This window comes from Hemitrygon akajei, chromosome 6, assembly GCF_048418815.1.
Source record: "Hemitrygon akajei chromosome 6, sHemAka1.3, whole genome shotgun sequence".
NCBI classification, from domain to species: domain Eukaryota; kingdom Metazoa; phylum Chordata; class Chondrichthyes; order Myliobatiformes; family Dasyatidae; genus Hemitrygon; species Hemitrygon akajei.
In genome coordinates this window covers 99,957,644-99,983,043 of record NC_133129.1, presented here as the reverse complement: position 1 = coordinate 99,983,043, position 25,400 = coordinate 99,957,644, and the positions used below count along the sequence as shown (strand labels likewise).

Sequence of the window (25,400 nt, the reverse complement as noted above, 5' to 3'; positions counted from 1 at the left end):
TAGAACACCAACAGTCACACCGACCACAGAGACCAGCACAACGACAACAGAGTCCAGCACAACAACCCCAGAGTCCAGCACATTGACCAGCACACCAGCAACAGGTTCCAGCACACCAACCAGCACACCGACCACAGAGACCAGCACAACAACCGCAGAGTCCAGCCGAACGACCGCAGAGTCCAGCACAACTATCACAGTGTCCAGCACACCAACCAGCACACAGACGGCAGGGTCTAGAATACCAACAGCCACACCGACCACAGAGACCAGCACAACGACAACAGAGTCCAGCACACCGACCACAGAGACCAGCACAATGACAACAGTGTACAGCACACCGACCACAGAGTCCAGCACACCAACCAGCACACAGACGACAGGGTCTAGAACACCAACAGCCACACTGACAACAGAGACCAGCACAAAAACCACAGCGTCCAGCACACCGACCACAGAGACCAGCTCAACGACAACAGAGTCCAGCACTTCTACCCCAGAGTCCAGCACATTGACCAGCACACCAGTAACCGTTTCCAGCACACCAACCAGCACACAGACGACAGGGTCTAGAACACCAACAGCCACACTGACAACAGAGACCAGCACAAAAACCACAGAGTCCAGCACACCTACCACAGAGACCAGCTCAACGACAACAGAGTCCAGCACGTCTACCCCAGAGTCCAGCACATTGACCAGCACACCAGCAACAGGTTCCAGCACACTAACCAGCACACCGACCACAGAGACCAGCACAACAACCGCAGAGTCCAGCCGACCGACCGCAGAGTCCAGCACAACTATCACAGTGTCCAGCACACCAACCAGCACACAGACCACAGAGACCAGCAGAACGACCGCAGAGTCCAGCACAACTATCACAGTTTCCAGCACACCAACCAGCACACAGACGACAGGGTCTAGAACACCAACAGCCACACTGACAACAGAGACCAGCACAAAAACCACAGCGTCCAGCACACCGACCACAGAGACCAGCTCAACGACAACAGAGTCCAGCACGTCTACCCCAGAGTCCAGCACATTGACCAGCACACCAGTAACAGGTTCCAGCACACCAACCAGCACACCGACCACAGAGACCAGCAGAACGACCGCAGATTCCAGCACAACTATCACAGTTTCCAGCCCACCAACCAGCACACAGACGGCAGGGTCTAGAACACCAACAGCCACACCGACCACAGAGACCAGCACAACGACAACAGAGTCCAGCACAACAACCCCAGAGTCCAGCACATTGACCAGCACACCAGCAACAGGTTCCCGCACTCGAACTAGCACACCGACCACAGAGACCAGCACAACAACCGCAGAGTCCAGCCGAACGACCGCAGAGTCCAGCACAACTATCACAGTGTCCAGCACACCAACCAGCACACAGACGGCAGGGTCTAGAACACCAACAGCCACACCGACCACAGAGACCAGCACAACGACAACAGAGTCCAGCACACCGACCACAGAGACCAGCACAATGACAACAGTGTACAGCACACCGACCACAGAGTCCAGCACACCGTCCACAGGGTCCAGCACACCGACCCCAGAGTCCAGCACACCGACCACAGAGACCAGCACACTGACCACAGAGACCAGCACGTCGATTGCAGAGTCCAGCACGTCGATTGCAGAGTCCAGCACGTCGATCGCAGAGTCCAGCACAACTATCACAGTGTCCAGCACACCAACCAGCACACAGACCACAGAGACCAGCAGAACGACCGCAGAGTCCAGCACAACTATCACAGTTTCCAGCACACCAACCAGCTCACAGATGACAGGGTCTAGAACACCAACAGCCACACTGACAACAGAGACCAGCACAAAAACCACAGAGTCCAGCACACCGACCACAGAGACCAGCTCAACGACAACAGAGTCCAGCACGTCTACCCCAGAGTCCAGCACATTGACCAGCACACCAGTAACAGGTTCCAGCACACCAACCAGCACACCGACCACAGAGACCAGCAGAACGACCGCAGAGTCCAGCACAACTATCACAGTTTCCAGCCTACCAACCAGCCCACAGACCGCAGGGTCTAGAACACCAACAGTCACACCGACCACAGAGACCAGCACAACGACAACAGAGTCCAGCACAACAACCCCAGAGTCCAGCACATTGACCAGCACACCAGCAACAGGTTCCAGCACACCAACCAGCACACCGACCACAGAGACCAGCACAACAACCGCAGAGTCCAGCCGAACGACCGCAGAGTCCAGCACAACTATCACAGTGTCCAGCACACCAACCAGCACACAGACGGCAGGGTCTAGAATACCAACAGCCACACCGACCACAGAGACCAGCACAACGACAACAGAGTCCAGCACACCGACCACAGAGACCAGCACAATGACAACAGTGTACAGCACACCGACCACAGAGTCCAGCACACCGACCACAGGGTCCAGCACACCGACCACAGAGACCAGCACACCGACCACAGAGTCCAGCACATTGACCACAGAGTCCAGCGCACCGACCACAGAGTCCAGCACATGGACCACAGAGACCAGCACACTGACCACAGAGACCAGCACGTCGGTTGCAGAGTCCAGCACAACAACCACAGGGTCCAGCTCACCGACCACGGAGTCGAGCACACTGAACGCAGAATCCAGCCCATCGACTGCAGTGTCCAGCATGTCAATCGAAGGGTCCAGCACGTTGACAGCTGAGTCCAGCACACAGACCACAATGTCCAGCAGAACAACGAGCACACCAACTACAGTGACCAGCACACTGACCACATATTCCAGTATGTTGACCGCAGAGTCCAGCACTCTGAGCATAGTGTCCAGCACACCAACCATACGTTTGAGCACAATGATGACAGAGTCCAGTACACCATTGAGCACGCTGAATGCAGCGACCAGTAAACCAACCACACAGTCCAGCTCACCGACCAGCACATTGACTACAGTGACCAGTAAACCAACCACACAGTCCAGCTCACCGACCAGCACATTGACTACAGTGACCAGTAAACCAACCACACAGTCCAGCTCACCGACCAGCACATTGACTACAGTGACCAGTAAACCAACCACACAGTCCAGCTCACCGACCAGCACATTGACTACAGTGACCAGTAAACCAACCACACAGTCCAGCTCACCGACCAGCACATTGACTACAGTGACCAGTAAACCAACCACACAGTCCAGCTCACCGACCAGCACATTGACTACAGTGACCAGTAAACCAACCACACAGTCCAGCTCACCGACCAGCACATTGACTACAGTGACCAGTAGACCAACCACACAGTCCAGCTCACCGACCAGCACATTGACTACAGTGACCAGTAGACCAACGACACAGTCCAGCACACTGACCAGCACATTGACTACAGTGACCAGTAGACCAACCACACAGTCCAGCACACTGACCAACACACCAACTACAGTGACCAGTAGACCAACGACACAGTCCAGCACACTGACCAACACACCAACTACAGTGACCAGTAGACCAACCACACAGTCCAGCACACTGACCAACACACCGACTACAGTGACCAGTAGACTAACCATGCAGTCCAGCACACCGACCAGCACACCAACTACAGTGACCAGTAGACCAACCACACAGTCCAGCACACTGACCAACACACCGACTACAGTGACCAGTAGACCGACCACACATTCTAGCACACTGACCAGCACATTGACGACAGTGACCAGTAGACCAACCACACAGTCCAGCACACTGACCAGCACACTGACCACAGAGTCCAGCACACCGACCACAGAGTCCAGTACACCATTGAGCACATCGACTACAGCGACCAGTACACCAACAGGAACTTCAGCAAAGCCACCAGGTAAACCCAGCAGTACATCAAACGTGCCAAGCACAGATACTACGACAAGCCGCACGACATCCACAATGACCTCCTCCTCAACAACCGAGAAACAGGTGTTGACAACAGCCGTTACAACTCCTCGGACCACTGTGCGTCCCACCACAACTAAAAGACCAGGTAATTGTTGATTCTGTTGCTTAGTTTGTTCATATCACTGCAAACAGTCTGATTTGTGCATCATCCTGTCCTGAATTATAGAATTGTCTTTCACTTTCTCCATATACTAACTGACCACTGGATGATTTTCAATATTTCTGGTGTTATTTATTAGTTACAAAACATCCTGCTGTCTCACGTCATTAATAAAACCTGAATATGGACAACCAAATATTGGTGGCAAAATATGCAGCATCAAGATTACAAGGGTGTCCAATAATAAAAGGTTCCAGCAGGATTTCGACTATTTATATTCTGGACTAAGAATGATCTGGAGGCTTTGGAAAGAGTAAAGGAGGGGTTGAGCAGAAAGTTGCCTAAATTTGAGGGTATGAGTTATAACAGAGATTGGATCAGGAATAAAGTGTCAAAGCGTGTATTTAAATAAAAAAGACAAAGTGTTTTTGTAGGAATGTTACGAAGACTGTACACTTGCTTGTGACGTTCTGACTCTCAGGCAAAGTTGCAGTTTCTAGCAGGCAATTGGAGAAAATCTAATGAAGGAGAATATTGTGAGGGAACAGAGAGTAGCTCAGGCAATATGCATGGAGTGCAACATACAGTGGGAGTGTAAAGTCCATCAACTGACACATGTACAGTGTAGGCTTGGCACAAAGACAGGAATTAGCAATGGTGTTGAAATAATCTGAATGAAAGTGTCAATTATCTGATCACTAATTTGTAGACAACACAACAACTGCTGGAATTGTGGATGGTGAGAAAGCTTGTTAAAGGAGGTAGCAAGATAACAACCAACTGGAAATCTGTGGTTGATCTGGAGAAACATGAGGCTTTGCAGTTTGGAAAGTCAAAAGCAAGAGGAAAGTAAATCTCAGGGCCACTGGGAGTATTGCAATAAAGGAATCTTGGGGTGCAAGTCCTGAACTCCCTGAAAGTGCCATTGCTAACTGATCGGACAGTTAAGAGCAAATTTGCATGCTTGCCTTTATCAGATGGTGCATTGGGAATAAAACCCAGCAAGTCACTATGTAGCCGTGCAAAACTTTATTCAGCCAGGTTTGGAAGAGTGAATGCATTTTTGGTTGCCACATTGTAGCAAGCATCTTTAGGCTTTGGAGGTTTGCAGAAAATTTCACTGAGACTGGTGTCTGGACTGGAGAATATTAGCTAAAAGGATGAGATGGAAAAACCTAGATTGTTGGAGATGGAGATGCAACCTATCAGAGATACAAGGAATTATGAGGGACATAATGCAGTTGATAATTAAAGTCCTTTATCAGCCTATCATCATCATCTCTATGTGTCATGTTGTATGACATGGGCCTTCATGGTCCTTTATCTAACTTCCATTTATCTTTAATCCAATCTCTATCCATCACCATGATAGTTCTTAGCAAATTTTCCGAAACATGTGGTTTGCCATTGTCTTCTTCCAGGCAGGGTCTTTACAATATGGGGGACCCCAGTCATTATCAATAATCTTCAGAGATTGTCTGCCTGGTGTCAGTAGTCGCATAACCAGGACTTGTGATATCCAGCAGCTACTCCCATAGCTTCACGTGCCCCCGATTGGCTGTGGGGGGGGGGGGGGTTGGTGGTGTGGGGGGTGTAGATAAGCAGGTTCTACACCTTGCCCAAGGGTGACCTACAGGCTGGCAGAGGGAAGGAGTGCCTTATACCATGTTTGGTAGAGACGTATCTGCACGTCGCCCCAAGAGTTAAAACATTGAGGACATTGAATATCAAGTAACTAATGAATAATGAAAGTAAGAACGTCTACAGTAGATATGGTGTTGTGTCAACAATGGGACTTGGAAACCTGATCCCACTCAAACATGTTTGTGGCTTGTGTTGTTTCAATTTATGCCACCCTGAATTGTATCGGTGATGAACATAGAAAATACCCTGCTTAAAGAAAACAACTGCCTGACTGCCAATGAAGCAGTGTCAGTGAAAAGGGACATCAAAATAATCAACAGTTCAATTAAATATCAGAGACGCATACGGTTTACAACCTGAAATTTGTACTCTATCCAGACATCCACAAAATAGAGAAAAAAAAACAAGATCACTCCTCCTCTCCTTCTGTTGCACAATAAGTATTGAAAGTTTCAAACCTCTCCCCACCTTGCTTCAGTAGAAGCCTCGCCCCCTCCCCACTCGGCGACTCCCCACCTTGCTTCAGTAGAAGCCTCACCCCCTCCCCACTCGGCAAATCCCCACCTTGCTTCAGTAGAAGCCTCGCCCCCTCCCCACTCGGTGACTCCCCACCTTGCTTCAGTAGAAGCCTCGCCCCCTCCCCACTCGGCGACTCCCCACTTTGCTTCAGTAGAAGCCTCGCCCCCTCCCCACTCGGCGACTCCCCACCTTGCTTCAGTAGAAGCCTCGCCCCCTCCCCACTCGGCGACTCCCCACTTTGCTTCAGTAGAAGCCTCGCCCCCTCCCCACTCGGCGACTCCCCACTTTGCTTCAGTAGAAGCCTCGCCCCCTCCCCACTCGGCGACTCCCCACCTTGCTTCAGTAGAAGCCTCGCCCCCTCCCCACTCGGCGACTCCCCACTTTGCTTCAGTAGAAGCCTCGCCCCCTCCCCACTCGGCGACTCCCCACCTTGCTTCAGTAGAAGCCTCGCCCCCTCCCCACTCGGTGACTCCCCACCTTGCTTCAGTAGAAGCCTCGCCCCCTCCCCACTCGGCGACTCCCCACTTTGCTTCAGTAGAAGCCTCGCCCCCTCCCCACTCGGCGACTCCCCACCTTGCTTCAGTAGAAGCCTCGCCCCCTCCCCACTCGGTGACTCCCCACCTTGCTTCAGTAGAAGCATCAGCCCCCCACCTCCCACCATACAAGCAAATACTACTGCCCATTGCCTCGTGTTGACATTTCCTCAGGCTCTTTCTCAGACTAATAAGGGAGAGAGAGAGAGATATCGTTCCCGGCACCGCGAAAGGGGAATCCATCAGCTCGCTGACTCAATGTTTCAGTCTGCAGCGCCTCTGATTCCAGTTCCCCTGCATTCTTTGCTGAAATCATCCTGGGAGTCATTCGAAATGCTACAAACTAGTGATGCCACGCCACTCAATGACACCACATATGGCTGACTATAAACGTCATCAACCATGATATGGTAACTGAAATGAGCAATGTCACAGGTTTGACCCTCCAATGACAAGTTGAGCAAGACTTACCATTACCAGACAAGATCCAATAAAGCGTGGTTGGTGTATCCTCACTGAAGTACACCCTGCAGCACATACTGATTCCGGCATCAGAAACACTGTGCTAATTAAATTATCCCAAAATAAATAAAAGTGATAAAACAAAGAGTTTGATCCCAGATGAGACACCTGTAACTCATTGTGAAAAACAAGAGTTGGTCCAAAGACGAACAACTAGACTAAAAGGTAAATGCTCCAATGAACAGAGTGTGTACCCATGACGTGAAACAAAGGAAAACACAGTCGACATACTAACTGACAAAAACACTTTTATTATTTACAGACGATCCCTAGTTGTGACACAAAACACCTGCATAGATGAAATGAAATATACCGAATGGAATGGGCATGAATTAATTGAATACCCTTGATGGACAATGCATTCATTCAAAATTTGAAAGTCATTCTTTAAATACTTTACATTATTTGTCAATTGCTACAAATTGCCTTTATTTTATTTTCAAGCTGTTAACCCATGTGCAAATGGAGGCACCTGGAATGGTCATAATTGTTCCTGTCCCAGTCCATATATGGGATCTTACTGTGAGACAATACCTAATTCTATCCCTGGTGAGTTGGATTTGTTTTCAAATATATGCATCGTTCTGACATTGCTGAGATAGAGATATGGAGATCTATCTGAGGGATTACAACTATGTAGTATAGGAGTTCAAAGTATATTCATTATCAAAATACACACATCACCATATACAACTCTGAGACCCATTCTTTGTGGACATTACTCAATAAATCCTTATTAGAATAATAACCATAACAGAATCAATGAGAGACCACACAACTAGAGTGTTCAACCAAGTGCAGAAGGTAACAAACTACAAAAAGAAGAAATAATAAATAAATAAGCAATAACTTTCAGGAACATGAGATGAAGAGTCATTGAAAGTGAGTTCATTGGTTGCGGGCAAACACGAGGAAATCTGCAGATGCTGGAAATTCAAACGACACGCACAAAATGCTGGTGGAACACAGCAGGCCAAGCAGCATCTATAAGGAGAAGCACTGTCGATGTTTCGGGCCGAGACCCTTCGTCAGGACAGGGCATATTGAAAACCTGGACTCCAGCACCATCAACGCGTGCTCCAACGATGTTGGAAAGCGATTGCACAACCACCGACTGCAACTCCAGCCTTGAACTCCAGGCCGGGTCTTCACATGCTGCGATTGTGACTCCCGTCTCCCCTTCCCACACTTCCACTCTGTAATCCCCTCTCCCTCAGATCCCATTGTCAGCTCCTGGGCCCTCAGAGGTTCCATCTTCCTCTCACCCCAACCCTTCCCTCTCCACTGACACTACCAGCCTCCCTCCCCCCTCTGATCCCATCTCTCATCCGTGCCGGGTCTTTACCATTCCCTCCGCCCTTCAACTCTGAGGCAGAGCACTCTGTCCTCAGTAAGGGCCTCAGCTTTGTCCCCTTCGCCCACACCTCAGCGAGTTCCACGTACGCCATGACGCTGAACTCTTCTTCCACCGGCTCCGTCTCCGAGCTTACTTCTTTGACAAGGACTGTCCTACCCCCACCGATGACCCCTTCTCCCGTCTTCAACCCTCCTACTCTTCATGGACACCCCGCTCTGGTCTTCTGTCTGCTCTGGATCTCTTTATTGCTAATTGCCGACGGGACATCAACCGTCTCGACTTCTCTAGTCCTGACGAAGGGTCTCGGCCCGAAACGTCGACAGTGCTTCTCCTTATAGATGCTGCCTGGCCTGCTGTGTTCCACCAGCATTTTGTGTGTGTCATTGGTTGCGGGAAAGTTTCAATGATGGGGCGAGTGAAGTTATCCCCTTTGGTTCAAGAGCCTGATGGTTGAGGGATTGTAACTGTTCCTGAACCTGGTGTGAGCCCTGGTGCTCCTGTACCTTCCTCCTGATGGCAGCAGCAAGAAGGAAGAATGTCTTGAATGCAAAGGTTCCCTAAGGATGGATGCTTCTCTCCAATGACAGCGTTTCATGTAGATGTGCTCAATGGTTGGAGGGGTTTCCCTGTAATAGGCCGGGCTGTATCCAGTACTTTTTGCAGGATTTAAGGGTATTGGAGTTTCCATTCCAGGCTAGGATGCATTAAAACTACTTAATAGCACAGAGTTGGTGGGGGGAAGGGTAGAGCAATGGGAATGTGGGGACGTAAAACGGGCTTGGTAAGATTAGAGTAAAAATGGCTGCATAATGGTCAAAGGGCTAAGGGGTCCTTTCTGTAATACCTTTCCATGTCTCCGAAACAATTGTGATTTAATATAGAATGGCTTAGTGCATCCTAAAATATCCATGGAAACACTGCCCTGACAATAATCCCGCAACGTTACATCCTAATATTAAGATCACAAGCTACAGGAACAGAATTAGGCCATTTTGGCCGATCAAGTCTGCTCTGCTGTTTTATCAAAGCTGATCCATTAGTCCTCCCAGCCCTAATCTCCTGCCTCCCCCTCCCCTATCCCTTCATGCTCTTAACTAATCAAGAATCTGTTAACCTCTGTCTTAAAGAGACCCAATGACTTGGCCTCGACAGCCACTTGAGGCAATGACTTTCACAGGGTCATCACCCTCTGGCTAAAGAAATTCCTCCTCATCTTTGTTCTAAATGGATGACCCTCTATTCTGAAGCTGTGTCATCTGGTCTTAGACTCCCCATCATAGGAAACATCCTCCCCACATTGACTCTGTCGAGCGCTTTGAACATTCGATTGGTTTCAATATTCCCCCCTCATTCTTCCGAATTCCAGTGAGTAAAGGCCCAGAGCTATCAAATGCACCTCATATGATAAACCTTTCAACACCTGAATTATTTTCATGAATCTCCTTTGAACCCTCTCCCATGTCAGTACATGCTTTCTTAGATAAGGGACCCAAAACTGTTCAGGATACTCCATGTGAGGCCTCACCGGTGCCTTAGAATGCCTCAACATATAAGCTTTCTTTTATAGCACTGACACCTGACATGTCACTGTTCCTTTAAAGGGCATTTAAAAGGGTTCTATTATATTGTGCACTGGAGTTAGTTATTGACACATTCCATTGTTTTACAGTAAAGGTTGAATATGAGATTGGTGTAACCGTGGAGATTGTGAACAGAAATTACACTCCAGAGCTGAATTCCACAACTTCCAATGCATTCCAGAACTTTTCAACGGAATTCCAGCAGCAGGTTGTATGATTTCAATATACTGTAATGTACATTGAGACCCCACTGGAAATGGTTTTGAAACACATCACATGTTGAACGCGAGTGTTTGTACCTGAAGTTTATTAAACTCTTAATCAACTTTACCCCCACCACCCTATAATATTACTGACAACATTCCACTGGAAGCTGGTTCTGCTGCTATTTCTATATGGTGGGATCTTCATCTCTAACCTCTACAAAAATGGCCAAAACAATGCGACTGAATGAGGGTCCACATTTGCAATGATTCCCTGCAGGTTTTGGCATTGAGCTCAGCATCACAAAATTGCTGAGACAATTATCGTTATCTGCTTAGTGAAACTGTTCTGCCCCAAACCCATACTAATCTTCTCATTACCAGTCCACACAAGAGTTCTAGCACAGGTTTAGTATCACCGGCATATGTGGTGAAATTTGTTAACTTTGTGACAGCAGTCACTGCAGTGCGTGATAAACAGATACAGAGAAAAACACTGAATTTACAGAAAGCATATATATGTCTATTAATTAGTAGCGAGGTAGTGTTCATGGGTTCAATGTCCATTTAGAATTGGATGGCAGCTGTTGCTGAATCACCGAGTGTGTGCCTTTAGGGAACTGTACCTCCTCCCTGACAGTAACAGCGTGAAGAGGGTACGTGCTGGCTGGTGGGAATCTTTAATGATGGACGCCGCCTGCCCAAGGCACCACTCCTTAAAGATGTCCTGGTTACCACAGAAGCTACCCATGATGGAGCTGACTAATTTACAAGTTTCTGCAACTGATTTTGATCTTGTGCATCACCCCCCATACCAGACGGTGATGCAGCTATTCAGAATGCTCTCCACTTGTAGAAGTTTTTGAGTGTTTTAGTTGACAAATCAAATCTCAAACTCCTAATGAAATTTAGCAGCTATCTGGCCTTCTTTATGGTTGCATCAACATGTTGCGTCCAGGTTAGGTCCTCAGAGAGATTGACACCCAGGAGTTGAAATTGCTCACTCCTGTCACTTCTGATCCCTCCATGAGGATTGGTTTGTGTTCCTCATTTTACCCTTCCTGAAGGCCACCATCAGCTCTTTGGTCTTGCTGACATTGTGTCATTGCGACACAACTCAACTAATTGGTGTATCTCACTCGTTTTGTGTTAATTGTCAGTGAGGTGCTGATGTTATTTCCAATTCACACAGATTGTGGTCTTCCAGTCAGGAAGTTGAGGATCCAGTTGCAGAGGCCCAGGTTCTGTAGTTGTTTGATCGGGACTGTAGGAATGATCGTGTTAAATGTTGATCTATAGTCAGTAAACAGCATCCTGACAGAGGTATTTGCATTGTCCAGGTGATCCAAGGCTGGGTGGAGAACTATTGAGATCACGTCTGCTGTTGTGGCGATAGGCAACTTGCATTGGTTCCAGGTCCTTCCTGAGGACAGGAGTTGATTCTAGTCATGACCAACATCTCAAACCATTTCATCACCGTAGGCAAGAGGCTACAGGTCGTTAGTTCTTGAGGCTAGGGTACAACATCCATGCTCAATCCTGGCTGACAGAGGCCTCAACTCCTTTTGTCCTCTCCCTTCCTCAATACACATCTTTAGCAAATGACAATCAACACCAGGTTAGTTAGCAGATATACTGAAGGCACCTAGCACAAGCTTGACCCTTTCCGACAGTAACAACCTAACTTCACCCTCCACTTTCCGCAAACATCAGCTCATCCAAAACTCTCCTTCCATTTCTCTGCCATCCTTTCTGCCATCAATCCTGCCTTTACTGATCACCACTTGACTCCTGGGATCCCCAGGTCTGCAAGTTAAACTTAGCCTCTTAAAAATTCATAAACTGAGTCAGCTCCATCAAGGGCACTAACCTCCCCAGCATCCAGGACATGACCTTTCTCATTGCTGCCATCAAGAAGTACAGAAAGCTGAAAACACACACTCAATGATTCAGGAACAACTTCTTCCACTCATGAGCCCTCTCTACCTTCTACACTACTTACTTAATTGAATATATGTATATATATATATATATATATATATATATATATATATATGTATATTCAATGGAACAGTGGAACTGCAGTATTCTTGCCGAATTTGTGAAGTCAAACATGTCTCATTAAAGCCAAATATGACCTATAATGTAAACATCTAATATTTCTGTGCACCCACATCTATCCATACTAATCAACCTGTTCAATTTTCCCTTTCAGATGAAACGTGTATATGGTGGAATCCCTGGATACTCTGATGTCAAGATTATAAAAACACGGTAACTATCTTAGCAAAATTAAGCCTGAACTGATAAATTTTATCACTGTGACAAAGACTGAGTCACAGAACACGACCGCGCAGAAACAGGCTTTTTGGCCCATTTGGTGTGTGCTATCATGGCCTTGTGCCTGGTGTCATCTCCCTGTACCTAGATCGTAGCCCTATATTCCTCCCTCATCCAAACTTCTCTGAAGTGTTGGAATTGAGTTTGCATCTACCCGTTCTGCTGGAGACTCATTCTGCACTCTCACCACGCTGGAAATGGCGTCCTGTTCAATCTGCTTGTTAATAGAGTTTTCTGTTGTGAACCAAGCTTCTAAGAATTGGTGGCGAAACATTTGGGACCCAACCTCCAAGCTCGGCAAATAACCCTGCCCTGCAAACAAACAATCAACCTGAGCTAGCAGCTTTCTCTTCGTAGCATTTAATCTACATTGTTTCTATTTTATTTCTTTGTTAAAATCAATCACTGACAATAGTTTGTAATAAATTCCATCCTGGTCTGCACTGCCCTATGGAGCAGATGAAGTGGTGTTGCTGACAACATTTAAGACAGCTCCAGATGAGCAGTTGAAATGGTTGGGAATCAATGAGTATGGACCAAGTGCAGAGCATTAGTACACACAGGCTGGCATGGATGTGAGGGGCCAAATGGCCTGTTTCCATGTGGGTTACCACTATGACTCTATCGAGACACAGCTTGGCAATGCCTCTGTGTAAAGGAAAACTGCATCGAGCCAAACTGGAGATCATTAGCATAAGAAAATGACAAAAAACTCAATGGGAATCGATACAGATCTTAGCGGCTGAGATGAGAATATAAATTCGATCACCACAGGGAGCAATTGAGGTAAACGACATGGATGGGCTGAATGATAATTCGGACTCAAGGGGGAGATTTTTAAAAGGAATGATGACAGTGGCATTTCTGTATGTGTGGAACAGTTGGACAAAAACATCAAAAGTCAATGAGGAATACAGCACAGACAAAAGGCAGTTCAGCCTACCAAGTCTGGTGATCTTCAAGCACTCAATTCTATATTAAACTTAAATCTCTTATTCTCCCATATTAACAAATGATTTGTTTCTGTTCTGTAATCTCGATGTAGTTCTCCAAGGAACAAGGGTATTTATTCAAATGTTCAAAGTACATTTATTATCAAAGTGTATCTACTTTGTACAAACTTGAGATTCATCTCCTTACAGGCAGCCACAAAACAAAGAAACCCAATAGACCAATTTAAAAATGACCGTCAAAGGCCCAACGTGTAAAAAATCCTGCAAACAATGAAAGCGATCAGCATTCAGTACTGAAGCTTACACAGACATGAAACCAGTCATCACTGCAGCCGGAGCAGGCCACAGCCACAGTTCAGCCACTCCCATCTTCCTGTAGTTTCCAGTCTGGCCTCTTACCTCATCTCACCTGCCTATCACCTCCCACCGTGTCTCCTCCTCCTTCCCTTTCTCCTATGGTCCACTCTCCTCTCCTATCGGATCCCTTCTTCTCCAGCCATTTACCTTTCCCGCACACCTGGCTTCAGCTATCGCCTTCCAGCTAGCCTCCTTCTCCTCCCTCTCCACCACACCCAGCCCCCCACCTTTATCATCCGGAATCTTCCCCCTTTCCTTTCCAGTCCCGATGAGGGATCTCGGCCCGAAATGTCGACTGTTTATTCATTTCCGTAGATGCTGCCTGACCTGTTGATCTCCTCCAATATTCTTTTGTGTGAACTATGTGATTATTTAATCTTTAAATATTTACCCAATACCTTTTTGAAAGCTCCTTTTTTGCAAATTTCACCCCTTTCCTTTGAATACAATTTCCTCAATTGTCCACTGGCTATTCCAATGGCAGAGAAGCTTTGTTCGACCCAACCCGACACTCAGGTGACACACTCCATTAAATGCACTTTCTTTGGCCTTTTGGGAAAGTATTCTGGCAACACACCTTATTTTGATCCATGATAAAGGCTTAGGGGGCTCCTGGGCTGGATTTCACTTTAATGTACAATTGCAAAAATGATTGAACTGAGAGCCTTCATTTGACCTTACCTCATCTATTTACAGATCTTAATCAAGATAAAACTGTATTCTTTCAGGGACATAGTGCGAAATGTAACTTAACCTGCCTTATTTCTGGTTTCTTATTTTTCAAGACCGGGCAGTATTATTGTGGACCACAAGGCGATCTTTCGCACAGAAACACAAACGTTCAATGAAAACACGATAAGAAGAACAGAGCAATCAATTAAATCAAACTTAAATGAAACAAACTGCACTAATAGCCACATATCAGGTGATGGATCAATTCTGTTCTCTGTTGTACTTAAGCATTCACTTTAACTTGCTCATCAGAAAGGCACAGTAGCAGCTGCATTTCAGGAGGAGTTAGAGGAGGTTTGGCATGTCACCAAAGACACTCGCAAATTTCTACAGATGCACTGTGGAGGGCATTGAGACAGGTTGCATCACTACCTGGTATCGGGGTGTGGGTAGGGGTGCTGCACTGGATTGAAATAAGCTGCAACTTTCAGCAGCTTTTTCCAATCCTGTGCAAGGGGTGCACCTTCCCAGGCTGTGATGCAACCCTTTAGAATGCTCTGTACGGTACACCCGTAGAAACTTGCGAGAGTCCTTGCTGACATACCAAGCTTCCTCAAACCCCTCATGAAATATAGTCACTGTCATGCCTTCTTTGTAGCTGTTGGGCCCAGGAAAGATCTTCAGAAATGTTGACATCCAGGAACTTGAAACTGCTCATTCTTTCCACTACTGATCCCTAGACGAGGACTGGTGTGTGTTCCCTCGACTTCCCCTTCCCGAAGTCCACAATCAATATGTTGATTCAAGGTTGCTGTTGTGACGTCACTTAACCAGCTGCTCTATCTCACTCCTGTATGCCTCCTTGAAACATCCAAAATTCTGCAAAGAATGGTTTTGTCACTGGCCAATTTATAAGTGGTGTTTGAGCTGTACCTATCCACTCAGTCGTGGGTGTAGAGCAGTGGGATAAACACGCATCGAGGTGGGACATTGTTGATTGTCAGTGAGGAGGAGATGTTATTTCCAATCCATATTGACTGTGGTCTCCTGTTGAGCAAGTTAAGGAACTAGTTGCTGAGGGAGGTAACGATGCCCATGTTTTGGAGCTTGTTGGTCAGTACTGAGGGTAAGATATGATGGTGTTGAATGCCAATCCGTAATCAATAAACAGTGATGTTCACCTCCTTTAAACAAATAAAGCACAGTGATGGTGAATCACTTGTACTGATGACTTTGCTAACAAACCCATGAGAGGGTGAAAGATAACATGCTGTGCAAATGAATATTTATCACAACCCCAACCAAGTCTGAAATTCATCATGTGCTTAATTCAGAGTTAACAGTTTTTGTTTCCTGTTTTAATTGTATAATAATCAATATTTCAGAACACTGTACGGGACTTCAACTCTCTCCCAATTTCAAAAATGTATCATTCATAAATAAAGACGTGACTGGTAAGTTTTACATTCTCAATCTGAACTCTGCAAAAATAACACAAGTGAACCTCAATCGGATCGTCATAGTATATGCAGCCTTAAATTATTAATAATTTTGGTTTACTGCTTCAATGCTTTAGAATATGAATTCTTGAATTTGAATCTTCCTCCTTTGACTGAATATGGATTCTCTATAAGTAATTGCTTTAAAATAAAAAAGAGAGGGAATGGAGACACAATATTCTGAAGAAAAAATATCAACTGCCTCCTTCCTATACTAATTGTCAGATATTGGCATTTTGTGTGTGATTAGTCATTATTTCTGTTTTCCAAACATGCTCTCCGAATTGATCTTAACCATGTACTGGTTATAAGGGTTGTCTGGCTAAATATGGTGTGTTTACCTCTCTGGTCTTTCACAGAAAGAGTCACTGAACCATATATCATGGGATATATCTCAGTTAGGAGAATTGCCTATAATTGATTTATTGAGATACAGAGTGAATAAGCCCTTCCAGCTCTTTGAACTTTGTCACCCTGCAACCCCGAATTTAATCCAAACTTAATCACGGGACAATTTACAATGACCAAATAACCAACCAACCGGTACGTCTTTGGACTGGGAGGAGACTGGAGCACTCCGTGAAACTCATGAGGTCATGGAGAGAACGTGCAAGAACTCCTTACAGACAGCAGAGGGAATAGAACCCGGGTTGCTGGTACTGTTGAGTGTTGTGCTAACCACTATGCTACTGTGTTGCCCTGTAAAAGCAAGGTTCCATGTTCCTCAGATCCCAGTTCTGGCAGAACTCCAGGTACTGGTGAGAGATGGGAAAGAATCTGACTAAAACAATTAAATAATCATACGAATTTACATGCATAAAGGAAGGCCAAGGGAGCAAAATTAAGACCTTGGACTCCCTTTATGCATGTAAATGATAAAGCATTTCAAGTCAAGTTAATGAAAGAAGTGCTAAATAAAAACTGGATCTTCTGGATGAAAGAGAAGTGAGAATTTGACCAGACATAATTAGCCAGCTGTATAAAAGATAAACTGCAGCAAGCTCAGGACATTCTGACGTGGGAACTGCACAAATGGATGGGTGAAGGGCTTGCTGGTTGGATGGGGGATACCGGGAAGATAATGATATTATGACTCAGTAACACACTTCATTTAACAGTTGATTGCACTACGAACACTGCGGAGGAGTTCAAGTCGTATTTCAAGGCTGAAAATACTTCTCTGGGATGGCTCTGTGTATCGAGATGTAACAAGGAGAGCAAAGACCCTTTACAGTGCATATATGGGAAATGTGGATTGACAAAGAATGGCCCTAGATGCTTGTAAGTTTTAACTATTATAATTATAATTGATTCATTATAAAAATGATAAGTCTTAGTGAGGCCTGATTATCCACAGGAAAATCAAGACTTGGAGCTGCTGAACATTTCTGCAAAAGCTCCTGGAAATACTCAGCAAGTTAGGCAGCATCCGTGAAAGAGAAAGAAAAATAATTGTCCGTTTTCAAACTGATGAACTTTCTGATTGCAAATATCAATCATATTTAGAATCATGTTTAGAATCAGATGGCAGAAGGGAAGAAGCTGCTCTTGAATCATTGAGTGTGTGTCTTCAGGTTCCAGTACCTCCTTCCTGATGAAACAGGGCATGTGATACAGAATTCCCTTGGGTTTAAGATTTACTCTCCAAAACAATTCTAGAAACATGTTTTTCTTTCACTTTCATTAAATAGTTTGTCGGTATAAAATCTAGTCAGCTATAGGGTGGATGTTTGGGCAATTAAATAAGAGAACTTCACTAATATGTACAGGTATACAGTATTCCCTGTTAGAGATGTTTGCAGTCCCATCAGAATGGATTATAGAATGGTCACAGCTTATATTCTAACCCTGAAGTGGAGGATCGGAAAATTAATCATTCAGTTTTCTATGCAAAACTGTTTTACCAACTGTCCTTGATTTGATCTGACTTTTAATGATCTGTGTGGTTTGAAATCAGTGCTAAATTTTCATCAATTGCTGGCCATGGGTTGAATGTGGCAAAGTTTGCTGGGAGGAGCAAAGTCTTCATCGAATGCCCACCTCTAGTTGATGTAGTTACTACACATCATATTTGTCCAAAGTAGCCATACAATAAAACGACCTGCAAGTCTAATTTAACTGGAAGATGATCAGTGAAGCTCGGTGGGTGGGAAGGTCAAGGGCTGGAGAGGAAGAATGTGATAGTAGAGGAGAGTGGACCATAAGTGGGGATCCAGTGGAAAGTGATAGGTGGATGAAAAGAGATAAAAGGCCAGTGTGGGGAATAGAAAAAGAGGGGAGAGGGAGGGGAGATTTTTTTCTCTAGAAAACTAGGAGGAGGCTTTGTCTCTGTCTGTATATCTCTTTAGTAGTTTCAAATACATCCAACTATTTGCTTTTGATTTCAGTTGCAATACTTCGAGAAAGTATTGGTACATTGGAGAAAACTGCCAGTTCCCAGTCAACATACTGGCGCTAATCCTGGTAACAGTAGCCATTGCTCTGATAATCATAACTGTGCTGGTCACTCTGACAGTATGCTGTACAAGATACCGATATGCACCCAATAAAGACGACAAATTAAGGTAATCTTTCATTTTTCCAGTTTCTATTTCTTGCATTCAATGGCATTTACGCTTAACGATTGGGATCATTTTATAGTATTGATGGTGCCTTTATAAATGGTCACTGTCTTTGAACAGCAGAATACATCCCATGAAAATAGACTTCCCTCATATCACTACCAAAGGCTTCTGTTTATGCTGGAATGGGAATTGAACCAGTTACTAAATTGGTGCGCCATGGTAGCGCAGCAGTTAATGCGACACTTTTACAGCTTGGGTCATGGGAGTTCAGAGTTCAATTGCTGCCACTGTCTGTAACGAGTTTGGACGTTCTCCCCGTGACTGTGAGGGTTTCCTCCCGCATTCCAAAGATGTACTGGTTAGTAGGTTAATTGGTCATTGTAAATTGTCCTGTGATTACAGAACTGAATGCTAGTAACTTAGTTTCACTTTCTCCTCAGGGCTCGTAAATGCCAACTTGGTACTGAGAAGGGTATCTTCACCATTGCACCATTGGCTGAGGGATTAAATTTAGCTTAGAGCTCTGGGAAGAGACCCCTTTACTTCATTAATCCTTATGTTTAAGGCAGAGTGTGGTAGTAAATGTCAGTTATTAATGAAAAAATAATGATATTCAGTGTGTCCACTAGGCATATTTGATCTACCTCATAAGTCCAATTTTCCTCTGCGGGCTAAACCTTGCAAGAAGGAATTCTGTTTCATTTCTCTTTGAGATTGAAATGGTAAAGAGGCTCATAACTTGCTAATCCAACAGGGAGACACCAGAGAGATATGCATCCAATCAGTGGTTTGAGGATGACTGGATTTGGCGTGCATCCCGAAATTTAACTTTGGAAAATCCTGCACCTGAGAATTTTTACGGTAAGACACACTTAGGTGTAATTTGGGGAAAAGGAGGCAAATAGTGTCAAGTAGGTGCAGTGCTGATAAAACATAAAAGTGGGACTTACCGTAGGCCAAACTTTTTGAATTCCCTTTTCCATTCCGGTTCTGACATGTTCGTCCTTAACCCCCCTTGTGCCAAAATGAGACCACCCTCAGAGTGGAGGATCCACACGATGCCATGAATATCAATTTCAATTTCTGGTAAAAGAAAATTATTCCCTCCCCATCCCCTCCTCTTCTACGCCCCACTCTGCTCTTACCTCTTTGCATCTGCTTATCACTCACCCAGGGTCCCCTCCTCGTCCTTCCCTTTCTCCTATAGTCCACTCTCCTCTCCTATTAGATTCCTTCCTCTCCAGCCCTTGACTTTTCCTACCCACCTGGCTTCACCTATCACTTTCTAGCTATCCCCTTCCCCTCCCTCACCTTTTAATTCTGGCATCTTTCCCCTTCCTTCTCAGCCCTGATGGGGGGGTCTCAGACCGAAGTGTCGACTGCTTATTTATTTCCATAGATGCTGCCTAACCTGCCGAGTTTCTCCAGCACTTTGTGTGTGGGGCTCTGTTTGATAGCTTGATTTTGGTTCTAGCACTCCAATTTGTCCAAAATGCTGATAGATGTTAATCTGAGTTTGCCTGGAAGCATTAAATCAGTTAGTGAGGCTGTGAAGCATGCAGTAACACAGGACGGCAGATGCTAAGAAGTGGAGAACAATTTAGCTCAGAAGGTCAAGCAACAGCTGTGGACCATGTTCGGGGTTGAGACCCTGTATCAATACTGGGCGGGGGAAAGGGCCAGTATGTGGAAGTGCAGGGGAGGGGTACAACAGGAACCACATGAGACCAGCAGTGATGGGCACGTGGAGTGTTCTGGGTAACTATGTTGGTACTCACACTTGCATCGAGTGCTCTGTTGGACGGATCTTGGGGATTTGTGATGATGCAGAAAGTTGGGAGTGTCTGTCGGGGATGCATGAAGGTTGGTTCTCAATATAGCTAAGGCTGCAGAATATTCTCAAAGCATTGGTCTGCAGGCAATTGCCAAACTTGTAAAGATATGCAGATTATGAGGTCTTCTAACACCAACATTTCAATATTCAGGTGAATCAAAGCACGCACAATTAAACAGAATCACACCCAGACTGGATGACGTGGACTCATCTGCCAGGGTAAGTTTATTGGGTAATCCGGTGTTTGGGAGGGGAATGAGTGATCTCATCAGGCTAGTGACGGTGATTTGACCAGTGGACTCTGCACACAGTCTCAAAGTTCGCAGGTTGTTCTGTTGCAAAGTTGACCTGACAGCTGTAAGGAGCTGAGTGAGAGTGATAATTGGGCAGGTGCGGTACAATGACAATTTCAGTAAGATGAAACCAAGTGACAAGCAGAACTATGAACAGCGGTGTTTGGGGGGGGGAGGAATGCTTTGAATGGCAGGATGCAGTTAATCTGTTGCCAAACAATATTTCTCGAGTTCTCTGTTAAGTTTGTGAACAAAAATCAACTGTTCATAGCGTCTTCTGATAGATCTCTTTATCCATAGGCTTTTTGGATAAAACTTTCAATTCTTCCACAAACGTTATGTGAAAAACATTCCTAAAGTATTTCCTGAATTAATTTCAAAGTAATACCCATTTTTCCTGATAAATAAAACCCATTGTTATGGATAAATACAAATTTTTCTGATAAATATAACCCATTGTTCCTGATACCCATTATTCCTGATAAATAATACCCATTGTTCATGATGTATACCCAGTTTTCCTGATAAGTAAATCCCATAGATCCTGATAAATAACACCCACGGTTCCTGATAAATAATACCCATTGTTATTGATAAATAATACCCATTGTTCCTGATAAATACCCATTGGTCCTAGGAAATGATACCCGTTTCTTCGTGATAAATAATACCTTTTTTCCTGATAAATATCCATTGTTCCTGATAAATACCCATTGTTTCTGATAAATACCCATTGTTTCTGATAAATACCCATTGTTCCTGATAAATACCCGTTTCTGATAAATACCCATTGTTCCTGACAACTAATACCCATTTGTTCCTAATAAATCACACCCAGCTATCTGATAAATACCCATTGTTTCTGATAATACCCATTTGTTCCTAATAAATCACACCCAGCTATCTGATAAATACCCATTTTCCCTGAAAAGTAAGGTGTGTGTTGCACTGTGCTGAATGTTAAAACTTTCAGCAGGTCACCCATCAAACATTTTCAACCAAATTTTGGCTATGCTCCTGCCAACAGGATATTTTACAACATCAATGATGTTATATAAATTTTTACTGATTTATATCTGAAAGACGGCTAGTGTTTTCTTCATAACCTGCCCTCACAATATAGCCTCTGGCATCTTTCCAGCAAACATGTGCTACATCCCACCTTTCTGAGCTGCATTGGCAGAGATGAATGTAATTACTCCAGATAAAGTCTAAACAGAACGGTAAACATTTCTCTGTACTTCATTCTAGTTGTCAGACACACTCACTGTTGTTTTCACTTTGCAGATGAAAATCTCAAGACCGCACATCACAGGACTACATGCTGCTTAAATTCTTCCTGTTCTGATTACCCTCCGGTGATGGAACTGATCTGTCACGTTAATATTGTCTTCAGGAGTGCAAGTATTAATATTAAGAATATTTGCTCTGCCTTCAAATTCCAATACCAAGTTTGCAATCCAGTATACATTTTATACAGGCCACTATGTTTGCCATTCATCCCATCCTCCCAAGGCGTACAATCAACCCTATTGTAAGTCAGTAAGGTTAATTTTGCACAGAGCAGTGATGTTGATAGATGTGGATGGGTCCTTTTACACACAGGATACCAGCAATCTCGGTTGGATCCTTTCTTCATGTGTTAAATCTGAACCCATTTCAAATCAGCTGCAGACAAGCCCAGGACTTACTAAGATTGTGTTGGGCAGCAACTCACCTAAAATGAAATAAGATATTAAAAATAATTGGACTATGAATCTGACCAAATCTCAGTCTTTCTGAAGGAGACGGAATGTGATGGAAGTAATCCGGTGATTTACTGTTATACTGCATTGAGATTTTTTCAGTCCTGATGAAGGGACTCAGCCCGAAACTGCGCACTCTTTTCCATAGATGCTGCCCGGCCTGCTGAGTTCTCCAGCATTTTATGTGTGTTGCTTTGGATTTCCAGCATCTGCAGACTTTCGTGTGTTCAGATACATTCTCTCTGATATATGTTTTGTAGCAGACATATAGTAAAAAAAAGACAAAAAGTGTTATAATTTCAAGAATATATGAATAGTGCAAAGGAGGAATAAGAAGGCTTATGGACTGTTGAAGAATCTGCTGGCAGAGGTGAAGAAGCTGTTCCTAAAACACGGAGTGACCTCCTCCCAATGGTAGTAATGAGAAAAGGGCATGTCCTGGATGGTGAGGGTCCTTGATGATGGATGTCACCTTCTCGAGGCACCATTCTTGAAGATGCCCTCTGTGATGAAACTGGCTGAGTGAACAACCCTCAGCAGCCTCATTTGATCCTGTGTATCAAATCGTCTGTATCAGGCAGAAATGCAACCAGTCAGAATGGGCTCCAGCATACGTTTGTAGAAGTTTACAAGAATCCTCTTTACAAAATTTCCTCTAACTAATGAAGTAGAGTTGCTAGCAGAACACATTTTTAAATATATTTATTATTGAAACACTTTTGCAGATTGTGTAAATATTGAAAACTGCTGACATGGGTTGTGAGGAGCCCAAGGGAGACAAGATCAGCCGACTGCCTTACACCTGTTAACTCTCGGTCTTGAGAGACATGGCTACTAGCTGCTCCCTTTATCACCTCATACACAATGCTTACAAATTATTTGTGAAGAGCGTATTTTGAACAGTCAGAGCAGAATGAAAGCAATGACTTAAATGGAAATGATCTCAGTCAATACTGAGGGAGATGACTTTAGTCTGACACTCCCTGAACCGGAAGCAGGAGACCTACCTAGACCAACTCACTCTGAATGACAGCCTGGTTTCAAAAGGCTGGACGGAGTCTGGGAACTGGGACCACCCTTCTCAGATTCACAGCACTGACAGTATTTTGGACTAAAAGTACCTGATGCAATTTACAAATTAAATCTAGGACCAGGGATGAAATTAATCAAGAATAATGATTAGATCAATTGTGGAATACTCTATTATTTCTATCTAATGCTCAGATAATAGAGATAATATTGGCAATATTAATTAAGATTTTCAATAACTATTTTACCTCAGTCAGAAAAATTAAAGCTGTACTATGCCTCTTTTTTCTTTTCAGAAAGCAGGTCAAGTGATTACCTGATAATTAACATAAAATTAAGAGACAGAAGCAGGAAAATGTGAGGCTTTCCAGTCATGTTGCTGAGAAGAGAAAGGAAGGGAGAGAGAGATGGCGAGAAAGAGACAGAGAGAGGGAGAGATTGTAATGAAACATAAGTGCTGAGAATTTCTTTCTCCTCAATGACCAATGTCAGACTAGCAATCCATTATTGTCGTTAACATGCTGACTGTTCAAAGAAATTTTGCATGATCCATTGCAAAGAACCTTCTTTTCACCAGTGGGTAAAAAGTTTCCTTATTTAGTCTATGAAAACTTTAAATATCAGAATTTCATTCAACTTGTCATTTATGTGTTTCGAGTGAAGTTTACTATGCCTGTAATCTATATCAACCTTAGACTTGGCATTGTACAGAAGAAATTATACTCTGAATCTGTATTTATATATGATGGCTGTTAATTATTGCAAGTTTATAATCTGACTTCCAATGTGTTAACTTATTCTTTGCTTTCAATAAAAATTATTTTTAATTACTTATATTGAACTGGACTTTAGTCGCAGTAACAGTTTGTTTTATCACAATATCTAAGTGCGATCCAATATTTAGATTAAATATTAACTTATCTGATCATTTCCTTAAGAAAAATATGATTTGTGGTTTATGACATTTAGGATGGAGCTAAGAACAAGAGCTGGTCCTACCTCCATTGGAAATGATGGTATGACAACACAACAGGAAGTAAAAACACTCAAGTTCTTCAACGAGTGGGCTTACCTTCACTCACTCCATCACTGAACGGTTCCCCCAACCTATGGACTCACTCTCAACTACTCTTCATCTCACATTCTCCATATTTATATCTTATTTTTTTTTAATCAAAGATCTCCTTTTTATTTTCTGCTCAGTTTATTGTCTTTTGCACTTTGGTTGCTCATCTGCCGTGTTGGGTGTGGTCTTCCATTGATTTTATTATGGTTCTTGGATTTGCCCAGAAGAAAATGAATCTCAGGATTACATCTCCAACGTACTCTGATACCCACTGGAGACTGTTTATCCACTGATGTCTATTATAAACACACGGACTCTCACAGCTGCCTGGACTATACCTCTTCTCACCCAGTTAATTGTAAAACCACCATCCTCTTCCCTCAATTCCTCCGTCTCTGCCGCATCTGCACTCAGGATGAGGTTTTTCTTTCTAGAACGACGGAGATGTCCTCCTTTTTCAAAGAAAGAGGCTTCCCTTCCTCCACTATCAATGCTGCCCCCTCAATCTCTCTATTTCATGCACGTCTGCTCTTTAATCCATCCTCCCGGCACCCTACCAAGGATAGGGTTCGTCTTGTCCTCACCTACGCCACCACCAGCCTCCACGTCCAGCACATAATTTTCCAGAACTTCCGCCAGCAGCACATCTTTCC

General features: G+C 44.4%; 2 protein-coding genes across 2 annotated transcripts in view; both read left to right on the top strand.

Annotated features, from left to right (window-relative positions):
- Positions 1-25,400, top strand: part of LOC140729824 (uncharacterized) — a 168,385-nt gene that overhangs the window by 14,393 nt on the left and 128,592 nt on the right. The window lies entirely within an intron of this gene.
- On the top strand, positions 1,460-24,452 carry LOC140729346 (uncharacterized). The gene is made up of 11 exons (XM_073048992.1): positions 1,460-4,022; positions 7,700-7,804; positions 10,282-10,400; positions 12,611-12,669; positions 14,831-14,970; positions 16,103-16,171; positions 17,335-17,497; positions 18,604-18,780; positions 19,535-19,641; positions 20,766-20,833; positions 22,195-24,452. The coding sequence occupies exons 1-11, from the start codon at positions 1,502-1,504 to the stop codon at positions 22,237-22,239; spliced, it is 3,573 nt and encodes a 1,190-aa protein (XP_072905093.1). The 5' UTR covers positions 1,460-1,501; the 3' UTR covers positions 22,240-24,452.